This window comes from Bos indicus x Bos taurus, chromosome 21 (assembly GCF_003369695.1).
Source record: "Bos indicus x Bos taurus breed Angus x Brahman F1 hybrid chromosome 21, Bos_hybrid_MaternalHap_v2.0, whole genome shotgun sequence".
Lineage (NCBI taxonomy): Eukaryota > Metazoa > Chordata > Mammalia > Artiodactyla > Bovidae > Bos > Bos indicus x Bos taurus.
The window spans coordinates 31,046,471-31,070,400 of NC_040096.1; the positions used below are offsets into that span (position 1 = coordinate 31,046,471).

A 23,930-nucleotide genomic window follows, 5' to 3' on the forward strand; every position below is an offset into this window, starting at 1 on the left:
AGCCCTTTATCTGAAAAATATTGCAAATCACATATCCAACAAAGGACTTGTATCCAGAACATCTAAAATAGCCTCAAAACTCAAAAGAGGGACTTCTCTGGTGGTCCAGTGGTTAAAAAGCCACCTTGAGATGCGGGGACGCCGTTCAATCCCTGGTCAGGGAACTAAGATTCCACATCAGGGAGCAACTAAGCGGGGTTCCACAGTCAGAGTCTGTGCACTGCAGTGAAAGATCCCATGTGTTGCAACTAAGACTTGATACAGCCCAATAAATACTTAAAAAAAAAAAAAGATTATCTTCCTTATTTAAAAAAAAAAACAAAAAAAACCCCTCAAAAGCAGGAATGGACGGGTATGAGGGATCTTATTAGAGTGATGCCAGTGTTCTAAAACTGAGTTATAGTGATAAACTTATTAAACTCATTGAATTGTACACTTAAAATGGGTGGATTTTGTGATACATAAAATGTAAAGTAAAAGTGTTAGTCACTTAGTCGTCTCCAACTCTTAGACTGTAGCCTGCCAGGCTCCTCTGTTCATGGGATTCTCCAGGCAAGAATACTAGAGTGGGTTGCCATTTCCTCCTCCTTGGGATCTCCCCGACCCGGGGATTGAACCCAGATCACCTGCATTATAGGCAGATTCTTTACTGTCTGAGCCACCAGGAATACCCAATACATAAATTATACCTAAATAGTTGTAAGATCTCAGGAGTAAGAAAACTAAAATGCAGTGTTAAAAATGAGCAAAAGAGTTAAACAGACACTTGACCAAAAAAGGCAAAAAACTCATAAAAAGATGTCAAACATCACTAGCATTGGCAAAGTAAAAGTTAAACATACTCTCCCCATATGTGAAAGTTGAACTATAAAGAAGGCTGAGCACTGAAGAACTAATGCTTTCAAACTCTGGTGCTAGAGAAGACTCTTGAGAGTCCCTTGGACTCCAAGGAGATCAAACCACTCAATCCTAAAGGAAATCAGCCCTGAATAGTCATTGGAAGGACTGATGCTGAAGCTGAAGCTCCAATATTCTGGCCACCTAATTCAAAGAGCCAACTCATTGGAACAGACCCTGTTGCTGGGAAAGATTGAAGGCAGAAGGAGAAGAGGGTGGCAGAGGATGAAATGGTTAGATAAGATAGCCGACTCATTGGAACAGACCCTGTTGCTGGGAAAGATCGAAGGCAGAAGGAGAAAAGGGTGGCAGAGGATGAAATGGTTAGATGGCATCACCGACTCATTGGACATGAATTTGCCCAAACTCTGGGAGATAGTGGAGGACAGAGGAGCCTGATGTACTACAGTCCTTGAGGTCGCAAAGAGTCGGACACAACTTAGTGACTGAACAACAACAACCCCATGTAACCCACGAATCACATTCCTGAGTATTTATCTAGAGAAAGGAAAACTTTTGATCACACAAAATCCTATAAGTGAATGTTTATAGTAACGCTGTTGATAATTGCCCCAAACTGATAACAACCTAAAATGTGCTTCAACATCCATATGATGGATGCAAAGAACAAATTATTGGTACCTTCACCAACTTAGATGAATCTCAAAGGCATTATGCTGAATGAAAGAAGTCACTCTCCAGACGAAGGGATTCTTGAAGAGACTAAACTGTACTGGAGAAGAGCTCAGTGGTTGCTGGGGGTTGGGGTGCAGGGACACATGACCATAAAGGAGTAGCAGGTGGGAACTATTTTGGGTGATGAGTATCTCCTGTATCCTGATTACATAAATCTGTGTGTGTGTTGGGCTTCCCCGGTAGCTCAGTGGTAAAGAGCCACCTGCCTGCCATGCAGGAGCTGCAGGTTCGATTCCTGAATCCATGACTGAAGTGACTTCTGTGCACTAGTCGCTCAGTCGTGTCTGATTCTGTGTGACCCCATGGACTGTAGCTTGCCAGGCTCCTCTGTCCATGGAATTCTCCAGGCAAGAATACTGGGGTGGGTAGTCATTTCCTTCTCAAGGGGATCTTTCTGACTCAGGGATTGAACCCTGGTCTCCTGCATTGCAGGTAGATTCTTTACCATCTGAACCACCAGACATGAATCTATACATGTGTTAAAATTAACAGAACAGTACATAAAAGTCAGTTTTATTGTACAGTTTTTAAAATAGATATTTTTTAAAAAGCTCCTCCTCCATTCCACAAATATTTCGAGTGCCTACTACATGCCAGGCACTGTGCAAAAGATAATATGTGGGGGAAGCCAATCAGAGCATCAGTGAAGGAGACACACTTGACCCAGGCAGGATGAAAAACAACGTGACCAGGGCTGGGGAGCGTGGAGGAGACAGCCATTCCTTTCAGGTGGGGAACTGCAGAAATGCTCAGAGGAGGGTGCAGGAAGGAGGAATAGGAGCCTTGTATTCATTCAACAAACATTTATTGAGCCCCTACTGTGTGCTGAGCTCTGTCCTGTGGGGATATCGCAGTGAACACAAAGGTCTAGGTCCCCGCTCTCAAGGAGTTCACACTCTAGTGGGTGAGAGGTGGACAATAAACGCTCTAATGAGAGCCTTGGGTGCCGAGGAGCACTGGAGGAAGGTGGTGGGGTAACACGGCTGTGGGGGAGAATGCTTTGGAATGAAGGGCTGAGGGAGGCCTCTGGGGGTGGTGACCTTGGACAAATGATGGGGTGGAGCAGAGTCCTGAATGATGCAGCCGTTTGGAGAGCTTTCGAGGCATCCAGAGAAGCAGATATTGGTAGAACGTACAGCAAAGGCAGGGGCTCTAAGCTGGGAAGATACTGAAGCACGTGAGGGACTAAAAGAAAGCCAGTGGACCTCGTGGACAGGTGCAGTGGAGAGAGATGGAGTGAGAGGTAGGCCGGGATGCAGGTAAGATGCCTGGTGGCACCTTGGATGACAGTGTTATGCTCATCTTTATCTGCATTGTCTGCTGGGGAAGGAAGACAGGCCAGAATTAAGGTGTCCAAAGACCTTCCTGCTGGGGGTTTCCGAAGGCCTTCAGAGAGGACAGTCCAGGCCCCTCAGCCTTGCCGTGCCCCCTCTCCCGCCTCCCTCCATGGCTATGGCTGTTGGATGGGGCTGATGGCTGATAGACTCATTTCTTTAGGGCCTCATCTGCCGTGACCCAGAAGGAAGTGGCACACTGCCCACCTGGCCCTCACAGCATCTCAGCCCACACCCTGGGGGCCTCAGACACACGGGCAGCCTAGGGTTCTTCAGAAGGCGTGTGAGTCTGGAAAAGGGGAGGTAGGAAGAGCCCCACAGTGCCGAGCACACACACCACCACGAACACCCACAGGAACAGCCGGTCCACCACCATGGCCACGTACTTCCAGTCCTCGATGACCTGTGGGCAGACAGAGGGGCCGGTTACAGGCGCGAGTGAGGGGGGTCCTGTTTTCCCTCTTCCCCCTGAGTCGGGGCCCCACTCTCTGGCCAGGGACCCTGCAGGCCACTTAGTACTTGGAGGGCAAGTTCTGAGTCTGGGGCCGGTCTTTCAGCCGGGAACCTGTGTGCCTCTCGGGTCCTCAGCCCACCCCTACACACCCCTATCTCAATCCACCCCTCCTCCATGGCATCACGGAGCCACTGGGAGCTGGGCTGTACACAAAGGTTAGGAGGAAGGGGTTATTGATGCCACATATGCGATTCAAAACCAAACTTGATTACACATAAGCGGGGCAGGACCTGAGGATCACAAGGCCCCTGCTCTCATTTCTACCCCAAGCCCCCTATCTGAGCTGGCTTCACCCAAAGGAAGACTTGGGGTACACCGAGCTGAATGGGGGCTGGGCAGTGGGGCCTGCAGGACAGCTGGAAATCCTGCTGTTTAATTTGCTCAATTCTGTTAACAGCAGATTGTCTGCTAGTTCTCTAATCAAGACCCACTCTTCTACATCATCTAGGTTTCTCTCTTCCACTCTGCTGCCCTTCCCCCAGCTCCCCGACCCCACCCCTATACTCCATGTGGTTCTTCTCAGAGTCAGCTGTGGGATAAAGGATTGGCAAGAACCTGGCTGGCCTCCTGAGGTGCCACTGCAGATGTGCCTGCCTCCCTGGCCTGGGAGAGATACCCCCAGAGAGCCCCAGCCTCCTGGTCTTCCTCCCCCACCTCCGCTTTCACAGCCCAGCCTGTCTGGATCCTTCTGCATGTGAACTTGCTCTGGTGGAGAGTGGCTGGATCAGCAAAATTCAGCAGAGGCTCTGGAGCTGGAAATTCGGGCAGCAATGGGCAGGCTGGTGTCAGTGACCCAATTTTTCAGAGCCCTGGTCAGCAGTGGGCATCTACCCTCCAGGAGGACAGCTGGTCACCCAGTCCCACACCCCCAGCCAAACACAACCGCTGCAGAAACCTCACACTCTTCACATGGGGCTCTTGGGTTTCTTTTTGACAGCCCTAACTGCCAACGACTCTGTGTGTGTGTACATGCCTCTCCCCCTCTTTTTATATTTCTGCACTATTTATAGTGACCCGTTAATCACCAGGGAGGGTGACAGTGCTGAAGATGAGAAGCAGCCCGGGCTGGCTTAGGGGCAAGCGAGCACGCTCTGGAAGGGAAGAAAGCCTCTTTTCTCCAGCTAGGCACGAGAAAGTTGATCAACAAATAAGGCCACCATGTGTCAGTTCAGGGTAAGGCACTGGGAAGGGCAAGAAATGTTAATGACATCAGAAAGATCTGAGTGTGGAGCTGGGCTCTGCTCCATGCCAGCTGTGTGACCTTGGGCAAGTCAGTGAGCCTCTCTGGACCTAGTTTTCTCTATTGTAAAATGGGAGTTTGAGTAAATGCCACATCATAGGTTCCTGGGAGAGTTAGCAGTAACGTCTGTCAGGTCCTGGCAGAGCGCCTGATGTGTGGTTGGAGCTCAACGAACACAGGCCATTATATTATGGTAACCGTGGGTCATGCCTGGCTCCTTCCCACAAGATGCTTTTAATTAATTGAGTTAGAAACTGGAGGAGGTCTACAGGAAGGGCTAGAGGGTGGTGAGACCTTTAGAAGAGAGAGCTCAGGGTAGGGGTCCGGCTCAGCCAAGGGTGCAGGAGAATAGCTTCTTACCCTGCGTCTGCACAGGAACTGGCAGGGATCTGGTTAAAAATGTGGCCCTTGGACTGCCGCCCATAGCGGTCCTGGCTCAGTCAGAACAGGTGGCCCCAAAAGCTGTATTTTGAAAAGTTGCCCAAGTGGTTCCTAATTAGCCAGCAGGGCCCCAGGCTGCATATGAACATTTGGGAGTCAATGAATTAGGTGATGCTCAGCTACTGATCACTCACCTAGAGCCAGACATCCTGGAATGTGAAATCAAGTGGGCCTTAGAAAGCATCACTATGAACAAAGCTAGTGGAGGTGATGGAATTCCAGTTAAGCTATTTCAAATCCTGAAAGATGATGCTGTGAAAGTGCTACACTCAATATGCCAGCAAATTTGGAAAACTCAGCAGGGGCCACAGGACTGAAATAGGTCAGTTTCATTCCAGTCCCAAAGAAAGGCAATGCCAAAGAATGCTCAAACTACCGCACAATTGCACTCATCTCACATGCTAGTAAAGTAATGCTCAAAATTCTCCAAGCCAGGCTTCAGCAATACAGGAAACATGAACTTCCAGATGTTCAAGTTGGTTTTAGAAAAGGCAGAGGAACCAGAGATCAAATTGCCAACATCTGCTGGATCATGGAAAAACCAAGAGAGTTCCAGAAAAACATCTATTTCTGCTTTATTGACTATGCCAAAGCCTTTGACTGTGTGGATCACAATAAACTGTGGAAAATTCTGAAAGCGATGGGAATACCAGACCACCTGACCTGCCTCTTGAGAAACCTGTAGGCAGGTCAGGAAGCAACAGTTAGAACTGGACATGGAACAACAGACTGGTTCCAAATAGGAAAAGGAGTACATCAAGGCTGTATATTGTCACCCTGCTTATTTAACTTATATGCAGAGTACATCATGAGAAACTCTGGGCTGGAAGAAGCACAAGCTGGAATCAAGATTGCCGGGAGAAATATCAATAACCTCAGATATGCAGATGACACCACCCTTATGGCAAAAAGTGAAGAGGGACTAAAAAGCCTCTTGATGAAAGTGAAAGAGGAGAGTGAAAAAGTCGGCTTAAAGCTCAACATTCAGAAAACGAAGATCATGGCATCCGGTCCCATCACTTCATGGGAAATAGATGGGGAAACAGTGGAAACAGTGTCAGACTATTTTTTTGGGCTCCAAAGTCACTGCAGATGGTGACTGCAGCCATGAAATTAAAAGACGCTTACTCCTTGGAAGGAAAGTTATGACCAACCTAGATAGCATATTCAAAAGCAGAGACATTACTTTGCCAACAAAGGTCCATCTAGTCAAGGCTATGGTTTTTCCTGTGGTCATGTATGGATGTAAGAGTTGGACTGTGAAGAAGGCTGAGCGCTGAAGAATTGATGCTTTTGAACTGTGGTGTTGGAGAAGACTCTTGAGAGTCCCTTGGACTGCAAGGAGATCCAACCAGTCCATCCTAGAGGAGTTCAGCCCTGGGTGTTCTTTGGAAGGACTGATGCTGAAGCTGAATCTCCAGTACTTTGGCCACCTCATGCGAAGAGTTGACTCATTGGAAAAAACCCTGATGCTGGGAGGGATTGGGGGCAGGAGAAGGGGACGACAGAAGATGAGATGGCTGGATGGCATCACCAACTCGATGGACTTGAGTTTAAGTGAACTCCAGGAGGTGGTGATGGACAGGGAGGCCTGGCGTGCTGCGATTCATGGGGTCGAAAAGAGTCGGACACGACTGAGCGACTGAACTGAACTGAACTGAGCTACTGAATGGTTCTGAACTAAAGCAAGCGTAATTCAATCTACTTTTTAGAAAGTGAAATCTGATCATTCTGTAGAGCTTTGTGATTCTCAAACTGGACTGAGCCTAGGGATCCACTGGGGATCTGGTGAAAATGCAGCTGCTAAGCCACCAGGTCTAGGGTGGCGGTGGGAAGACTGGGGGCAGGCAGTTGAGACGCAGGCTCTCTAACCAGCTCCCAGGCCAGGCTGGTGCAGCTGGTCCAAGGACCACACTCCCAGGACAAGGGTGGAGAAGAGCTTGTGTCCTATATTCCGCTTGTTAGCAAAGCTTTCTCACAGGGTAATTTTGGAGCTTTTCCACCCTGTTCTTTTCTCTCGGCACTAACTAATGGAATCCCGGAACCATCCCTTGAGAATAAGGCTGGTGAAAAGGAATTGCAGGAAGGTAAGAACATGGAGATGCCCTCTTTTTCCCCAGGGAAGCTGCATGTTGTGTTAAAAAAAAAAAATCTGTTCAAAGAATCTTATCCGATAAGGTGTTAAGATGCGAACATTCACAAGACTCTGAAACTTGTTCTCCTGCCGGGTTTGGAAAATTTCTAATTGTTACCATTACATTCTGTGTTTAGCTGTCATAAAATTGTTCTCTGAGGCATTACTTGTTCAGTGGAATCATTGAGATGCCTGAGCTCTAGAACTCATTGCTCTGTCCTATGAAAGTAAGCTTAACCTCTTTTTTGGCAATCTGTAATTGTAGTCATCCAAGTTGATAATTTATTACCCCGGTAGCAATAATATTTGAATGGATAGTTCTACCCTCCTAAAAGCTATAAATGTTTGCGTGGCTTCTTCACAAGCCTGACAAGCATGGGAGTGGAGATCCTGGGTGCCCTGGCCCACCTGTGTCCTTAAAGGCTCCAAAATCATTTTCCAGCCCACGGACAGCCTCCCACTTCCTGCCTGCTTCTCCTCTCTGCTCTGCCCCCAGGCTTCCTCCCGCACCAAAGCTGCTTGCTCCACAGCCAGCTGGTGTCACCAGGAAGTGCAGGGGAGTTCGTGCCCCAGGGCTACTCGAGCAGTGGGGGATGGGAGTGATGGGCAAATGCCCTTTTCTCTCCCAGGGGATGATTCTGAGGCATGCTCCCACACTTCTGCAGGGAGTCTCTGATGCCCCAGACCCCATAGCAGCATCCTGCTCACTGATACCCACACTGGCAATCCTCCTTTCCCCGTCTCACTTTCTCCACTTCTTAATGTGCTTTGTGGGATCACTTCTCAGAAAAAAAACTACCTCTGCCTAGGTCCTTTTATAGAGCTCTGCTTTTGGGGAACCCAAAACAAACTAAAAAGGATCATTGGTACTTCCTTCCTCTCCCTGGATGCACAAAACTAAAATAAAACTCATTTTACTCTTGGATTTCTTATTCAAGCAAAGAATCTGAGAGCCTTTGTCTCCTGAATTAACTTCAGGAAATGGGAAACTGACTGTAGAGTCCAAAGCTCTTCCATTGGGCTGTTGGGGGCTGGGCTAGCAACTTACACTCTGGTCCAGATCATCACTCTTCATGTGCTGGGCAATGAAGCTGACGCCCTCTAAAGCCTCCTGCACATCCTGCCTGAACCTCCCAGAAGACCTCAGCCGGAAATCTCTGGGGATACCCGCTGAGTCTGAGGCCACTGGAGACTTGGGAGCTGCCAAGCCAGGGTTCACAAAGTACATGGAGTTCCCATAGAGATTGGACGAGCTGGTGGGGCCCATGGCCAAGGTGGTGGTGGTGGTAGCCTCAGACTTGGTCAGGCGAGCCAGGCTGGACTGGGGGGCCCTAGAGGGGCTGCTGTCGGGACGCTTCATGAAGAGGAAGGTGGGGAGCTTGTGTAGGAAGCAGCGCTTGACCCAGGGTGCCATGGTGTGCGTGCTAGGTGAGCGGTGGTGCACGTTGAGCACGCAAACGCTGGTGACGATGGAGAAGGTGACCAGCACCATGGTGAACATGAGGTACTTGCCGATGAGCGGCACGTTGAGGGAGGTGGGCGGCACAATCTTGGAGATGAGCAGCAGGAAGACGGTGAGCGCCAGCAGCACGGAGATGCACAGCGTCATCTTCTCGCCACAGTCGGACGGCAGGTAGAAGACGAGGATGGCCAGGGAGGTGATAAGCACGCAGGGGATGATGAGGTTGATGGTATAGAAGAGCGGCTTGCGCTTGATGATGAAGTCATAAGTCACGTCCACATAACTGGGGTCCTGTGGGTTCACTGTCCTTCGCCCAGGGAGGGCGACAATGTCCCATTCGCCACTGGGGGTGAAGTCATCCATGCTGGCCGAGGGCATCTTGAGGACCATGTCAATCTCCGTGTGGTCGTATGTCCAGGAGCGGAACTTGAGGGAGCAGTTCTGCTGGTCGAAGGGGAAGTGCTTCACCTCGATCTTGCAGGCGCTCTTGCAGATGGCAGGGGGCAGCCACATGACACTGCCATTGGAGCGGACCACCACGTTGGTATAGAGAGACACCTCGTAGGTCCCGTCGGCGCTGGGGGCAGGGGCAAGGCACGGAGGAGAACATCATGAAACCCATAGATGACGTCCGGCTGTTCTTAGAACTGGCCAAAGAGCCCTGTGGGATTATTTCTCACTAGTCACTCTTCCAACCCCCCATGCTGTCAGTGGAAAGGCCTGCTTTAATTGGCAATTGCACAGCAGAGAGAGACCCTTCCATGAACAGCTTAAAGGCTTTATGTAGATGAGCTCATTTAAGGCTCACAACGGTCCAATGAAGTAGGTATTATTAATATTATTGTCCCCATTTTACAGACGGGAAAACCAAGGTTCAGAGAAGTCAGCTGTCTTCAAGTTCAGAAAACTAGTAAGCAGTACCTCTAAGATTTGAAGTCTGGTCTTTCTGTTTTTACACCACCTACTCATAATCATTTCATGCTTTTGCTAGTACAATTATGACCTGGGAAGTCTGTTAGCCCCCTCCACCTACCTGAAATATGTATGCATATCAAGTCAGTGCTACACAGACAAAGAAATATATATGCATATCAAGTCAGTGCAACTGACAGTCAAAAAGATGGTATGGAGGACAGAAAGAGCCCCGGACTCGGGGTCAGAAGGCTGGCCCTGGTGCCAGCAGTGCCTGAGTCCTAAGATCCTTCCCATCTCTTGGTCTCCAATTCCTCTCTGTAACTGAGGGTGCTGGCTCTGTGCTTCTCTAATTCCTCTTGTAGCATGACAGCTGGGAGGTCTGGGTGAAGCCCAGGACTGGAGGACCCCCAGGCTTGGCCCTCACCACCGTGGCCAAACCTTTCACTTACTTGTTGTAAAGCACGATGTCAGGCAGCCAGACGCGATTTGCGGGGATCCTCAGGATGTTCACACCCTCATAGCGAGAGCTGTTCCAGGCCAGGCGGTAGTCTGTCCATTCCTGAGCAGACAGGCAAGGCCCGGTCACTTGTAGGTCCCTCGCTGCCAAGGGGCAGCCCTGGAGAAAACGTCTCCTTGGGCTGGGGACCCTGCAGGGCACTTACCTGTTTCAGCCAGATGTTGGTGGTCATGATCTGTTCTCGCTCATTCTGGGGAGGGAAATGCAGCTATCAGTTCACCAAGTAGGAGGTGAACAGATCCCACTTTATCAAGCAAAAGGCTGTGAGCTTCAGGGCCATGTGACCAACCGCTGACCTAACATCTGCAAAAGGCTCAGAGGTATTTCATAACCAGCGTGCCTGAGACAGAGCTCCTTATCTTCACCCAGACCTGGGCTTCCACTGGCATTGCCATCTCAGTGAATGGCACCCCAGCCATACAATTCCACAAGCCAGTAAACCTGGCAGATGTCCCTGATCCCTGGCTCTCTGATTCATCAGTAAGTCCTGTAGATCAACAGGTTCCCAACCATTTTGGCACCAAGGACCAGTTTTGTGGAAGATAATTTTTCCATGGACTGAGGTGGCGGGGGCGGGGTGGGGGTGGTGGTTTCAGGATGATCAAGAACATTACATTTATCGTGCACTTTATTTCTATTTTGTGGCAATCTCAGGATATTCCACCTTGACTTTAGGGTTAGGATTTGTGCTCCTCTGAGAATCTAATGCTCCTGCTGATCTGACCTGAGGCACAGCTCAGGTGGTCATGGGAATGATGGGGAACAGCTGTAAATATGGATGAAGCTTTGATCGCTCGCTCACCATTCACCTGCTGTTCAGCCCAGTTCCTAACAGGCCACAGTGCCAGCCCGGGGGGTTGGGGACCCTACACAAGTCTCAGATTTGCCTGCTTGAGATCAGCCCTGGGATTTCTTTGGAAGGAATGATGCTAAAGCTGAAACTCCAGTACTTTGGCCACCTCATGCAAAGAGTTGAGTCATTGGAAAAGACCCTGATGCTGGGAGGGATTGAGGGCAGGAGGAGAAGGGGACGACAGAGGATGAGATGGCTGGATGGCATCAGTGACTCGATGGACGTGAGTCTGGGTGAACTCTGGGAGTTGGTGATGGACAGGGAGGACTGGCGAGCTGTGATTCATGGGGTCGCAAAGAGTTGGACACGACTGAGCGACTGATCTGATCTGATTTGATCTGCCCATCTCCTCTGCCACTATCATCTCTTGCTTCATAGATACTGCATCTTTTCTGAATTCAAGGTTTGTGGCAACTCTGTGTGGAGCATCTTATTGACAGTTTTTCCAACCGCAGTTGCTCACTTTGTGTGTCTATGTCACATTTTGGTAATTATTGCAACATTTAAAACTTTTTCATTATTATATTTGTTCTGGTGATCTGTGATCAATGATCTTTGATGTTACTACTACAAAAAAATTACAACTCAGACGATGGTTAGCGCTTAATACTATTGCACACTTAATACAGCATAGTGTAAACATACCTTTTATATGTATTGGGAAACCAAAAAAATCATGTGACTTAATATTCACTATATTGTGGCGGTCTGAAACCAAACCTGAAGTATCTCCAACATAATATGGCAGTTATGCTCTACAAAGTCAATAGGGACCTTCCAGATTTCTTCTCTTCCACACCTAGAATGTGGTCCTCATATGCATGGTCCACAATGACCACTGCAGCTGCAGCCATTATACCCACATTCTAGGCTCTTGAAGGGTAGACGGAAAGAGGAGAGAGAAGATGCATGTCAGTTGTCTTTTTCCCTCAAATGTCTTGTTTTAATTAGAGTATTTAGACCATTTACATTTAGTGTAGATACTGATATATTTGGGTTTAAACCTACCATCTACCTGTTTTCTGTTTATTCCCTTTCTCTCTTTTCTTGCCTTATTTTGGATTAAATAAAATAAAAAAAATTAAAAAAAATTAAATAAAACGGATATTTTATTATCCATTTCTCCCCTTATTAATGTGACTCTTCTTTTAGTAGTTACTCTGGAGACTGCAAGATGCATAATCCTAACCTTTTAGCACCTAATATAAATTAGTACTTTTATCACTTCTAGAACAAGGCAAGAACTTTAGAACATTTCGTCTACACCCTCCTTCTGCTGCTGCTGCTGCTGCTAAGTCGCTTCAGTCGTGTCTGACTCTGTGCGACCCCATAGACGGCAGCCCACCAGGCTCCCCCGTCCCTGGGATTCTCCAGGCAAGAACACTGGAGTGGGTTGCTATTTCCTTCTCCAATGCATGAAAGTGAAAAGTGAAAAGTGAAAGTGAAGTCACTCAGTCGTGTCTGACTCTTCACGACCCCATGGACTGCAGCCCACCAGGCTACTCCATCCATGGGATTTTCCAGGCAAGAGTACTGGAGTGGGGTGCCATTGCTTTCTCCCACACCCTCCTTACTTTGGGGCTATTGTTATGTATTTAATTCTACATATAATAAAAATCTTGCATGATATATTTTTTGTTTTATACTGTCAATATCAGTTCAAATTCACCCATATATTTACCCTTTCTGTTATGCTTCATTCTTTCCTACATTTCTGTATTTCCATCTGGGATCATTTTTCCTTATGGTTGAAGAACATCTTTTGGTATTGAGTCTTCTTTTATTAAATTCTCTCTCTCTTTTTGTCTGAAAACATCTTTATTTAACCTTCAGTTTTAATTATTTTTTTTTTTACTGGTTGCATACATCTAGGTTTGCAGGTTTTTCTTACAGCATTTAAAAAATGTCATTTAATTTTTTGGCTTCCATTTCAGCTGTTAGTTTTATTGTTCCTTCTGACTTGTTTCTTCCTGACTGCTTTTAAGATTTTCTTTGTCTTTGGTGGTCAGGAGTTCATCTATGATGTACCTCGGTAAGATTTTCTTTGTATTTATCCCACATAGAGTTCATAGAGCCTCTTGCACCTGTATCTTAATATCTTTAGTCAGTTTTGGAAAATTCTCAGTATCACTTCAAATATTGCTTCTGTCTTATTTTGATATGCACTCTTTCAGGAACTCTAGATGCACATGTTAGACCCGACATTTTTATCACATACCATATTATCTTCATTTCCATGTTTTCCTTCCTTTTTTCTATCATTTGTCTAGATATTTTCGATTGACCTTTCTTGCTGTTTATTTTCTCTTCTGCTATGACCAATCTTCTATTAAACTCATCTAATACATTTTAAATTCTCTATCACTTTAAGTTTCCTACACATATTAATGCATGTTATTTCCTTTTTAAGGAAATTTATTTTGTTTATTTTTAGTAGTGATAAAATACATATAACACAATTTTTACCATCATAATGCAAGTTATTTTAAAGTCTATGTATGATGACTTCAATATCTGAATCATCTGTGTGTATTTCCCTTCTTTTATCTGTTTTTTCTTTTCTTATTTCATCTTGTCTTATTGCTTTCTTAGTAGGTTTTTATCTGACTTTATCCGCCTCCAGGGAGGACCAACTTTGGCTTTATGGCAGGCAGTCAGAGGAAGGGCAAATCATTTTCATTGTCTGTGACTGAGCTGGCTCAAAGCAGGGTTTAGTTTTTGTGAGGGCTGGTCTGTGCTTGACTCCTTTTGATTCTTAGGGATGGTCCTTTCAAGGTTCTCACCAAGGCCCCATCTCCTTGGTGGGGCTCCAATTCCAATTTGTGTCATCTCAGCCCTGCAAGAGTGGCAATGATTCAGCTAGGCTTCCCAACCTCTTAGCCACCACTTTGGATTCAGCTCCCTGCCTCTTGGCCCAGTGTTTGCTGCTGCTGCTGCTAAGTCGCTTCAGTCGTGTCTGGCTCTGTGCGACCCCATAGACAGCAGCCCACCAGGGTCCCCCATCCCTGGGATTCTCCAGGCAAGAACACTGGAGTGGGTTGCCATTTCCTTCTCCAATGCATGAAAGTGGAAAGTGAAAAGTGAAAGTGAAGTCGCTCAGTCGTGTCTGACTCTTAGCGACTCCATGGACTGCAGCCCACCAGGCTCCTCCGTCCATGGGATTTTCCAGGCAAGAGTATTGGAGTGGGGTGCCATTGCCTTCTCCAGCCCAGTGTTTACCAATCATCAAATAAGGGGGAAAGCACCAGAGACTGTCAGGGCCACCTCCTGGGTCCTGGTCCCTCAAATCCTAGACCTAGAAGTTCTCCAAGACCTTCAAACTAACTGTGGGGAGGACAGGCATTTTTGTCTGGCTTTTCTAAATATTCTTGTGAGAAAGTTAATCTGCAACAAGCAACTCTGTCAATAATGGAAGCTGAAAACCTTCATCTGCCTTAAAAATTATTTTTAAGTGGAGGTACAATTTACATACTGTGAAAGGCATAGTTCTTAAGAGGTACAATTTGATCAGTTTTAACAATGCATTATCCAGGTAGCCCATCTCCTTTCAAGGTAGAACAATGCTATCACTCAGAAAGGCCTCTTCTTCTTTAGTCCCACGTCTTAGTCCTCTCTACTTCCCCAGCAGCTGCCTTCCCAAAGACAGCCCCAGCATTTCCAGAGTGCAATCTCTGAAGGCCTGTGGGCCTTCGCATGGCACAAACTCCCTGTTTGCGCCCTAGAAACTTCCATCTTTAAGCTGGTTATGCCCTAATCCTCCCTTCTCGAAAACCAAACCCTGAAATAGAGTAGGGAAAGTAAGCCCCCAAACCTCACATCTGTTCCATACACAGCTTTCAGGATTATGATGGCTCACAGGTGTGGGAGCTGGAGGCTGTGTGCCCTCCTCTTTCTGGTAACTTCTGTTATCCCACAGAGTAGATCTGGGAGGGGCAGCCTGACCCTGGAAGCATGGCAAGAGTTGCCTGCCTGTCTTTCCTCACTAGGGCAGCAGCTGGGCTCACCCCATTAAGCAAAAAGCCCTTGGCTGGACAATAACACTCAGACATCAGCCTGGGAGTGGCCTGGCCGGAAGCGCTTATTCCTTCCAGTTGGCCTGCGGAGAGGAGATGGGCAGAGCGCACAGGCTTTTCACCCCTCCCCCATTTGGGAGCTGTGCTTCCTCCCAGGGGAGGAAGCCAGCCAGTAATTTGGCCAAAGCCTTTGCCAGGGCTATAGGTTGGAGGGGCTGGCTTTGTGGGGCCCGACTGGGCTAGGGAGAGAGGCTGGGGATAAGAAGGCAGCCGCTGGACCAGAGGAGGTTCAGCCATCTTGGCCGGCTCCTTCCCCTTGCTTGGACACAGTACCCCACACACTCCCCATGTGAATGCTCTTCTCAGAGCCGCTTTCAGAGGCAGGGTTCCAAACCTGTGCATGGGGATGTGGAAAGGGCCACAGGGAAGATTAACAATGGGCCATGGTTTTCTCAGGCACCCCCAAGTCAGAGACAGTAGAGGGGAGAGAGGGAGCTCCTTGTACCTCAGCACCCCTACCCAGGTTCCGCACCTACACATGACAACCCTACTTGTGGACTCTACAATCCATTCTTCATTTCCATACCCACAGTGACTACCCTCATTTATCCAGACCCTCACCCAGTTGGCTAGACCAAGGCAGCAGCTGACTCTGGCCCTGTCCCTACACCTGAGCCTCTGTAGCCATCGGTTTCTGTACCCTGATTCCTATTTCCCCTCGATAGGTAGGGGATATGTGAGGTCATCTGTTCAACAGAGAGGGGAGATGATAGGATAAAAGGAGGAGATGCTTATGGCCATGTTGGAGGCCCATCTGTCTGTGGCAGGCCTGTTGGCTGCCTGCTCAGTGGTCATTCCACCCTTATAACTTCTTTGTTAATAAAACTATGACTTTGTTAGATACTGCATACTCATGAACTTCATGGGCCCTTCTCTGGCCTCCTCGCCACGTACTTTATTATATATTTAGCTGTGCCGGATCTTAGTTTCATCACGCAGGATCTTCGTCTTCATTGCAACATGCGAGATCTTTAGTTGCAGCATGCAGGATCTAGTTCCCTGTCCTGGGATAGAACTCAGGCCCCCTGCATTGGGAGCATGGAGTCTTAGCCACTGGACCACCAGGCAAGTCCCACCTCATATTATTTAAGTCTTAGCTAACCGTGGTAATTCCATTCCTCCAGCCAACAATCAGTGAAAGCTTAGGCATGAGCTGCAGCCCTGGCCACTGGGATGCCCAGAGGTGGGGAAGTTTCTGGGAAAGTCTTCCTCATACTCAAAAAGGTACCCAAAAAAAGATTTGCCATTTCCTGCCACAGACATTGTCATGTGAAGATTTTATGTTTGCAACCATGGCCACCATCTTATGATCAAGGTGGGGGTCGGTGGGGGGGGCGGCGCAGAAAACAAGAGAATAACAGTCCTGACATCATTGCCAACAACCTAGAATCCTGACATCACTGAATTACTGCATTAATTGAAACATTTAACGACAACACTGAAACGACTGGCCTGCTCTCCTGTTATGCGATATAACAGATGTCCTTATTGTTTTAGCCACTCATAGTTGGATGCTTTGTTGATCATCCAACTATGCTTGAAGCCAAAGCACTGTAATTGGTATCAGGGTCATGGATGTGCAGGCGGCTCCAAAGTGTGGAACAGAGTGCACAAAGTGGGCAAGACCTCTCTAGCAAAGAAAAGAGCGAGCGCAAAGACACAGACGGCAGTTTGGGAAAGAAAAATAGTAACTTAGAGGCCGAGTCAGGGGTCTCAAAGTTTAGGCAAATTCCTTAATTTTCACACACAGAAAAAGATCAGATGAATAACCTTGGGGCACGTCTGCCCCCAGTACCTACCACGCTGATGAGCTGGGCCAGGGAGAGCTGCAGCTGGATGGAGATGAGCTGGGAGGAGCTGGTGGCTGGGCGGATCAAGTTGTTGTAGCGGGTTTTGTTCAGAAGGTCGTCCATGAGCTTCTCCTCTGCATTGGCCACACGGCAGTCCCCTGGGAAAGCACACAGTCAGATCTGCAGGATCCTCATCCAACTGATGGCAAGGAAAGGGAAAGCTGCAAAGGCCAGGGAACACAGGTGCCCTCAGGGCCGGTCGGAGCAGCTAAGATGCTGCCAGGCCTGCCTCTCCTTGCTGCTACTGCTAAGTCACTTCAGTTGGGTCCGACTCTGTGCGACCCCATAGACGGCAGCCCACCAGGCTCCCCCGTCCCCGGGATTCTCCAGGCAAGAACACTGGAGTGGGCTGCCATTTCCTTCTCCAATGCATGAAAGTGAAAAGTGAAAGTGAAGTCGCTGAGTCGGGTCCAACTCTTAGCAACCCCATGGACTGCAGCCTACCAGGCTCCTCCATCCATGGGATTTTCCAGGCAAGAGTACTGGAGTGGGGTGCCATTGCCTCTCCTTGGGGTCTTCCAATTATATCTGTCTAAGACACAGCTCAGCTCTCTCCCCCCTTGCCCTACATCTTCCTCCTTCTGTCCACTCTGACAGTGAATGGCACCTGGGCGTCTATTTCTGACCCCTCTCTTGGTTCATCCAAGTGGCCACCCAGTTCTGTCTCTTCTACTTTCCAAGTCACTCAGTCCGTCCTCCTCTCTCCATCCCTCCAGCCCTGATCCTGGCTCACCACCCTGCCCCCAGGCTCTTCCAGGGAGACCTCTTTGCTGGTCTTCCCTCCCTAACTCTGCCCCTGCTGCCATGTCCCATCAGTGCCAGAGTGGTCTTCCTACAGCTACTGGATCAGACCCCATCCCTGCCCATAACCTCTCAGAGCTGTAGGCAGAGTTCACATCACATGTTTCAGCTTGGCATCCGGAGTCCTTTGCTCCTGGCACCAGCATCACTTCCTCAACCTGATCTTTCCTTACCTCTCCACCTCTGTGCCTAGGTGCTCTATATTTCACCCATATATACTGTTTTCATTTCCCCATGTGCCCTTCACTGTCTCACTTCTAAGTCTTCCAGTGTACTCTTCTGCCAGAATAGCCACCAGCCGTCAAATATCTGAGTGTCTTTCTTATGCCAGGCACTGCGTTATGTGCTGGTATAACAGCCAGCAAAGACCCAGAAATGGCTCCTGCCCTCAGAGAGCCTCCCGTGTAGTGGAGGAGAGACATTACTCAAACGTGAATTTGTGTTCAGAGCTGGGGAGATGGTGATGCTTTCACTAAAAGAGAAAAGGCCTGGCCCAGGGGGCAGTTTCCTGGGCTCAGACTCTGCCCTACAGAGAGCAAAGTGTCTTTGAAATACCAAATGAAGGGGTCCAACTGGCAGTTGGCTCCTGGTCTGGAGCTTAAAGGAGGGGTCTAGGCTCAACCATATTTGAGACCCAGCAAAGGCAGCCTTCTGCAAGGAGCCTGATGTGGTCGTGAGCCCCACTGAACGCTCACAGCCCCAGAGCTCCCCTTTCTCACACCCCAGATCTCTTGCCACGTGGCATCTGTGCCTTTGTCCTGTCTCCCTCACACGTCTGGAAGTGAAGGTGAGGTTCAGGAACTCCATCATGTTCATTCTGGTGACTTCAGTTAGGGGTAGGTGGGGAAAGGGCCTTGGAAAGAAGGACCCTCCAAGGAAGGTCAAGAACACCTGAGCGGGAGATCCCAGGGATAAGGGAAGAGATGAGGGTGTACAGAGGAAATAGTGAGGCAGCAAGAAAGAGGGGGAAAGGATGAGGGAATAAGGAAGGCTGAGGAGGTGGGGGTGGGTCTGCTAGCTCAGCAGGCCCCGCACTGGGATTACATCTCTGGATGTGGCCAGAGGACCCTGAATGTGAACTGCCCAACAGAGCAAGTCTGAGGTGGACTCCTGGGTGGGAGCTGGGCTGGATGCAAGGCCATGGAGGGCAGCTACTACCCTGCCTGCTCCACACACTTTCCAACCCGTTGCCTATCTGGAGCAGATGCAATATTTAGTGCCTGTGAAAGATGCTCCCGGCGCACCTGCTGCCCACTGTCCCTCCCCCAAACTGCTCCAGGCTGCCCAGAGGGTCCTGTGGATGCCTGGCCTACATTCTGAGCTCTGCCTCTCACAGCCTGGACCCCCTCCCAGAGGCCAGCTGCTGGAAGCCAGTCTGTAGCCCCCCAAGTTGACACACCATTTCAGCAGGGTATGACTTGCCCAGGTCCATCTGGCATGTCTGGGACAGCTCAGGTCAGAATCTGTAGCTCCTGGCCCCCACCCCTGAAGGGCTGGATCCCACATCTCTGCAGCCCCAGGAGGCTGGTTTACCTGGGTATCTAAGAGGCCAGGGCTGCTCTGCAGGCTGTGGGAGCCCGTATTCCAGCTCTGAGCCCCCTGGGAGGCTCAGATTGCTCACCTTTGGGGCTGTCCTTTCTCTCAGGCATTCATTTGGCCCCCAGGGACCCCTTCCCATTTTGAGGACCAACTGTGGGTTCCAGAGAAAGCGGTTCCAAAAACCTTAGACCACTTATCCCACTCTCTATTTCTTATCTGGGGAAACTGAGACCAAAGAGGGGGAGGAACTTACTCAAGGAACCCCAGCAAGTCAGAGGCAGAGCCAGGTTTAGGAAGCTCTTTCAGGTAGAGCCCCGCTCCCACGCCAATCCCCAACCCCTGGGTCTTCTATCACACCCTTAAGGAGCCTGTCCCTGCGGAAGCCATGCAGGGGTCCAGGGCCGAGTGTGTACTCATGCCTGTGCCTGCATTTGTACTTGTGTACGTGCAGAGGGCGGGGCGGGAGGGGGGCAGCAAAGGTGAGGGGGGCTTCAAACAATACATGTTTAGGCTTTTCAATCTGCTGCTTTATGCCTGTGAGGCCTGCCAGGTTTAAAAGACAAGGAACAGGCCTCTCACTCCCAGATGATAGGGGTGGCCCAGAAGAGGTGAAAGCTTCACAGACACAGTGAGGGGGTGGGTCACCTTGGAACCCTGAGGCCAGCAGAGATACACAAAGAGGCCACCACTAGGGGTCAGTCATGACCCAGTGATTCTGAGGAGGAGTGGGCCCCACCTGCCTAGGTCCAGCGCCTTGTCTTCCTAGGCCTTCCCTGCAGGTGTTAATAGTCTGAGAGGGGTGACAGTCTGCGAGGAAGCCATGGCTGGAATTCTAAACTGGGTGAGTGTGTGAACAGTTTGAAAAAGCAGAGCTTATCATAAAAGCTATATTGGAAAAACGGAAAGGCAATAGCTATTGGTTTGTAATATGAGCCCCACAGCTATTGGGGCTTCCCTGGTGGCTCAGATGGTAAAGAATCTGCCTGCAGTGCAGGAGACCCAGGTTCCATCCCTGGGTCAGGAAGAGCCCCTGGAGAAGGGAATGGCAACCCACTCCAGTAAGCTTGCCTGGAGAATCCCATGGACAGAGGATCCTAGCAGTCTACAGTCCATGGGTCGCTAACACTTTCTTCTTTCCACAAACCACAGAAAGTGAAGGGTCACTTTTATGGAATCTTGGCAAGTGGGCATCTGAAAGGCAGAATGATTTTCAGTTGAGGATGTTTGTCCTTAACAGAGAAAGTGAACAAGAGATTTGCATTTATTAAAAGGCAGCTACGGATTTTTCCCCCCAAAAGTTGAAGGTTTTAGCTTTTACAAAGAGCTCATGATATATTACCAGTAGCTTCTCCAATCATGTGTAAGAATCACCAGGATGCTTGTATAAATGCAGATTCCTGGGCTCCATTTCCAGAAATTCTGACCCTGGAGCCTAGGATGGGGCCCAGGGATGTGTACTGGGTGTTTCTGATGCAGGTGGCCCTAGGACCATATTTCAGAAACACTGCAACTGACACACCAGAGAAGTCGATGGCACCCCACTCCAGTACTCTTGCCTGGAAAATCCCATGGACGGAGGAGGCTGGTGGGCTGAAGTCCATGGGGTCGCTAAGAGTCGGACATGACTGAGCAACTTCACTTTCACTTTTCGCTTTCATGCATTGGAGAAGGAAATGGCAACCCATTCTTGCCTGGAGAATCCCAGGGATGGGGGAGCCTGGTGGGCTGCGGTCTATGGAGTCGCACAGAGTCGGACCCAACTGAAGTGACTTAGCAGCAGCAGCAGCAACTGACACACGAGTCCCCAAGTATGTAGTCAGGGCATATCATACCCATAGAACAGACAGGGAAACGGAGGCCCAGAGAGGGTCAGTGAGCAAGTGGTGACAGAGCCAGGACACACACATGGAGTGCAGACATCATCTCTGGGGAGAGCTCCACTTCCCAGTAGGAAATTGCATGTCCCCCCATCCTCTTCCATCACCCCCTGGTATGTCTCTGTCCAAGAAAGATACAGCCCTGGTCCTCTAGTGGGCTGACTAGAGCCGGAAAGATAAGCTTGGGCTGGAGGGTAGGAACTGAGAGTCCTTGGAACACAGATGGGGAGACTGAGGCCCAGAGCAGGCAATCCTCACCATACCTGACTCTGCTTGGGCAGGGCTGACTGGGCTTCCCTTCGAGGTAGAGGCTGCAGGTTCCTGAGTGGCAGGCCCAACTTCACCAGCCCTGCACTCAGCCAACCTGGCTGTCCCGATGGCCAGCCCCTAGGGGGTGGGTGACCAGAGCCAGAGGTGCCAACGAAGTGTGTTTCCTAGGAGATCCACCCCCAAATACACCTGGATTGGCAAGTTGAGTACCACCCCACCTCCCCACCCCAAGCTAAATTTCGCTGTCTCTACAATAGCGCTGGGGTTGAGCACACCTTCCTGTCCACTCAGTCCCGCTACCCAGCCCAAAGGCGCTCGATTCGGAGGGTGGCCCTGGTGGCCACGCAGAGGACACGCGGTCCCCACCCCAAACTCGCAGACCCATTCATCCTGCCCCTCCCCTACTGCTGGAGAGTGGGCTTAGCCCCGCCCACGCCCCCACTCGTCGGGGACCATCTCGGGCCACTCCCCCGGGTGATAAGCACCCCCCCTTCCCTCCCACCTATAGCCAGTTCAGCCCGGCTATGCCAGACTCAGTCGCCTCTCCCTCCTTCCCCGAAAAGAACTCACCTCGCCCGCAAAGGGCAACCAGTGAGAAAAGGACCAGAGGGAGAGCGCTTCTCATGACGGGAAGGGGCTGGAGAGGTAGCCGAAGCGAGTTCAGCGGTCGGACCGCCCGGGCACAGGCAGCCTCGAGCAGGCTAGTGAGAGCGGATGCCCACGGCCTCGGAGGTATGAAGTGGCGGTGCGGAGGGCACTAGGACCCCGCGGAGAGCCCAGCTGAACCCCGCTGGGGGCAGCAGCTGTGAGCTACACCCACTCGGGAATGGGCGGGGCCAGCACCAATGGGGCGCTACTGGCTCTTCTGAGCCAACCTCCTAGGGTCGTCACCCCGGGCTGACCTTGGTACTTCCAGACCTCCTCAGGCCTCCCACTTTCCCTAAAGGGAGGCTGGCAGAACAGCGCCTGCACCCTTTGTACAACTGGGGAGACTGAGGCGGACCCTGGCTCTCGCTCTCTTACCTTTTCGAAAAGTGCTTGTACTCTAGCCGGCAGTTCTCTAGGATTTGCCTGCTGTCAGGACTCAGGAGGTCTTACAGAAAAAGATCTCCAGTCTGTGCCCATGGGATTTGCTGAAAGCAAGGAGCACTGCAAGAAGTGGGGAATAAGACTGGTGGTGTGCGGCACAGCTATCTGCAGACATTGGGGAAAGGGTGCCTAGGGCAAGTGTGTGGATTTGGGGAGGGTTAAATGATTCAGAGTCCCCTTACATACTAATAGATTGAGTGACTGGGGAAGGGACAGGATAGGGCCGGAGTGGACTGACTGTGTCCTCCCACTTGAGCCTTACAACCTGTGCTGACCGCAGACGGCTCTGGTGCTTCAAGGGAGCAAGCACCCCCTCCTCCAGCTAAGTGATCCTTGCTTAGAGTTGGAATCAGTATCATTCCTTTGGGAGTTGGGGGACCTTACAGGACAGGCATCAACACCAGGGCAGCCCTACTTTTGGACCTGACCAGAAGTGGCGCCTCGACCCAGGATCCTACAGGGCGTTTGGCATATTCCTGTAGCCCTCATTCCAAGCTTTCCACCTCCTCCCCTCCCTGAGCCCCACCAGGCAGACCTAGCAACTGGAGGGACAGGGCAGGGTCTGGGGGAGTGGTCACCTAAAGATAGTAACTTTGCCACTTTCTCTCCAGGACTCAGGCTTGCTATCATATGGATTTCCCCAGTGTCTTTTTTGCTATAATTGGACATGTTGGCATATATTCTTTTTAAAAGAACACTGTTGAAATGGAGCTGATTTTCCTTTTAAGATGGCTTGGAGAATGTAGGATTGAGTGCATTCTCTTCTCCAAACTGTAGCAATAAATAAATGAAATATTGGGTTGGCCAAAAAGTTTATTTGGGTTTTTCTGTAAGCTATTATGGGAAGAGCTGAACAAACTTTTTGGCCAAGTCAGTGTATAAAGCAAACAAAAAGACAACCAGGCTGAATATAAGATCTTCATGAACCAACTTTGGGGGGGGGGAAAGCAAAGTAATGGGGGGGGGCTGAAATTGGGAGCCGACTGGGCTCTGGAAGTCAAAGGCAGTGGCAGGTGCTTAGGGATAGAAGGAGACTAAAAGACTCTTGGCTGGAAGCTAGGGGCTTGATTGTATCCCAATCCCTGAAAGATGCTAGAGAGGGATACTGCTGCTGATCTGTTGTCTGAGGCCTTAGCTCATAGTATCTGTATTACCTCTCATACACCATAGCACAGGAGCTTGAAAATGCCATGGGACTTGGAGGCATCGCAAAACCTTAAGTTAGCTGAGCAACGGTGGGAGGGTGGGAAGGGAGAGAGAGAGGGAGAGGATACATTATTCATTCAAACTAGCCTAACTTGTGCTGAAACATAAGTGAAGTGCTCAGAGAATGATGGGGAAAGGGTTCCATTGACCAGATCTGGGACAATTTTAGCATTAAAATAAATAATGATAATGATGAATATTCATTGAGTAAAATGAGAAAAT

The 23,930-nt window shown here is 49.6% G+C and overlaps 1 protein-coding gene across 1 annotated transcript; it reads right to left on the reverse strand.

The window, feature by feature from the left end:
* Window positions 1-2,381: 2,381 nt before the first annotated feature.
* Window positions 2,382-22,207, reverse strand: CHRNB4 (cholinergic receptor nicotinic beta 4 subunit). Its single transcript, XM_027521695.1, has 6 exons — window positions 21,984-22,207; window positions 16,876-17,024; window positions 10,296-10,340; window positions 10,083-10,192; window positions 8,305-9,295; window positions 2,382-3,330 (listed from the first exon to the last, which is right to left on the reverse strand). The coding sequence occupies exons 1-6, from the start codon at window positions 22,036-22,038 to the stop codon at window positions 3,190-3,192; spliced, it is 1,491 nt and encodes a 496-aa protein (XP_027377496.1). The 5' UTR covers window positions 22,039-22,207; the 3' UTR covers window positions 2,382-3,189.
* Window positions 22,208-23,930: the final 1,723 nt, after the last annotated feature.

What these genes read in the sequence shown, in the direction of transcription:
- CHRNB4 (XM_027521695.1), bottom strand. Translation starts at nt 22,038, where the DNA reads ATGAGAAGCGCTCTCCCTCTGGTCCTTTTCTCACTGGTTGCCCTTTGC. An exon ending in TGGCCCAGCTCATCAGCGTG is followed by an intron (nt 10,341 to 16,875) that starts GTAGGTACTGGG and finishes TTCCCTCCCCAG; the next exon opens with AATGAGCGAGAACAGATCAT. An exon ending in GTGATGATCTGGACCAGAGT is followed by an intron (nt 3,331 to 8,304) that starts GTAAGTTGCTAG and finishes GTCTGCCCACAG; the next exon opens with GTCATCGAGGACTGGAAGTA.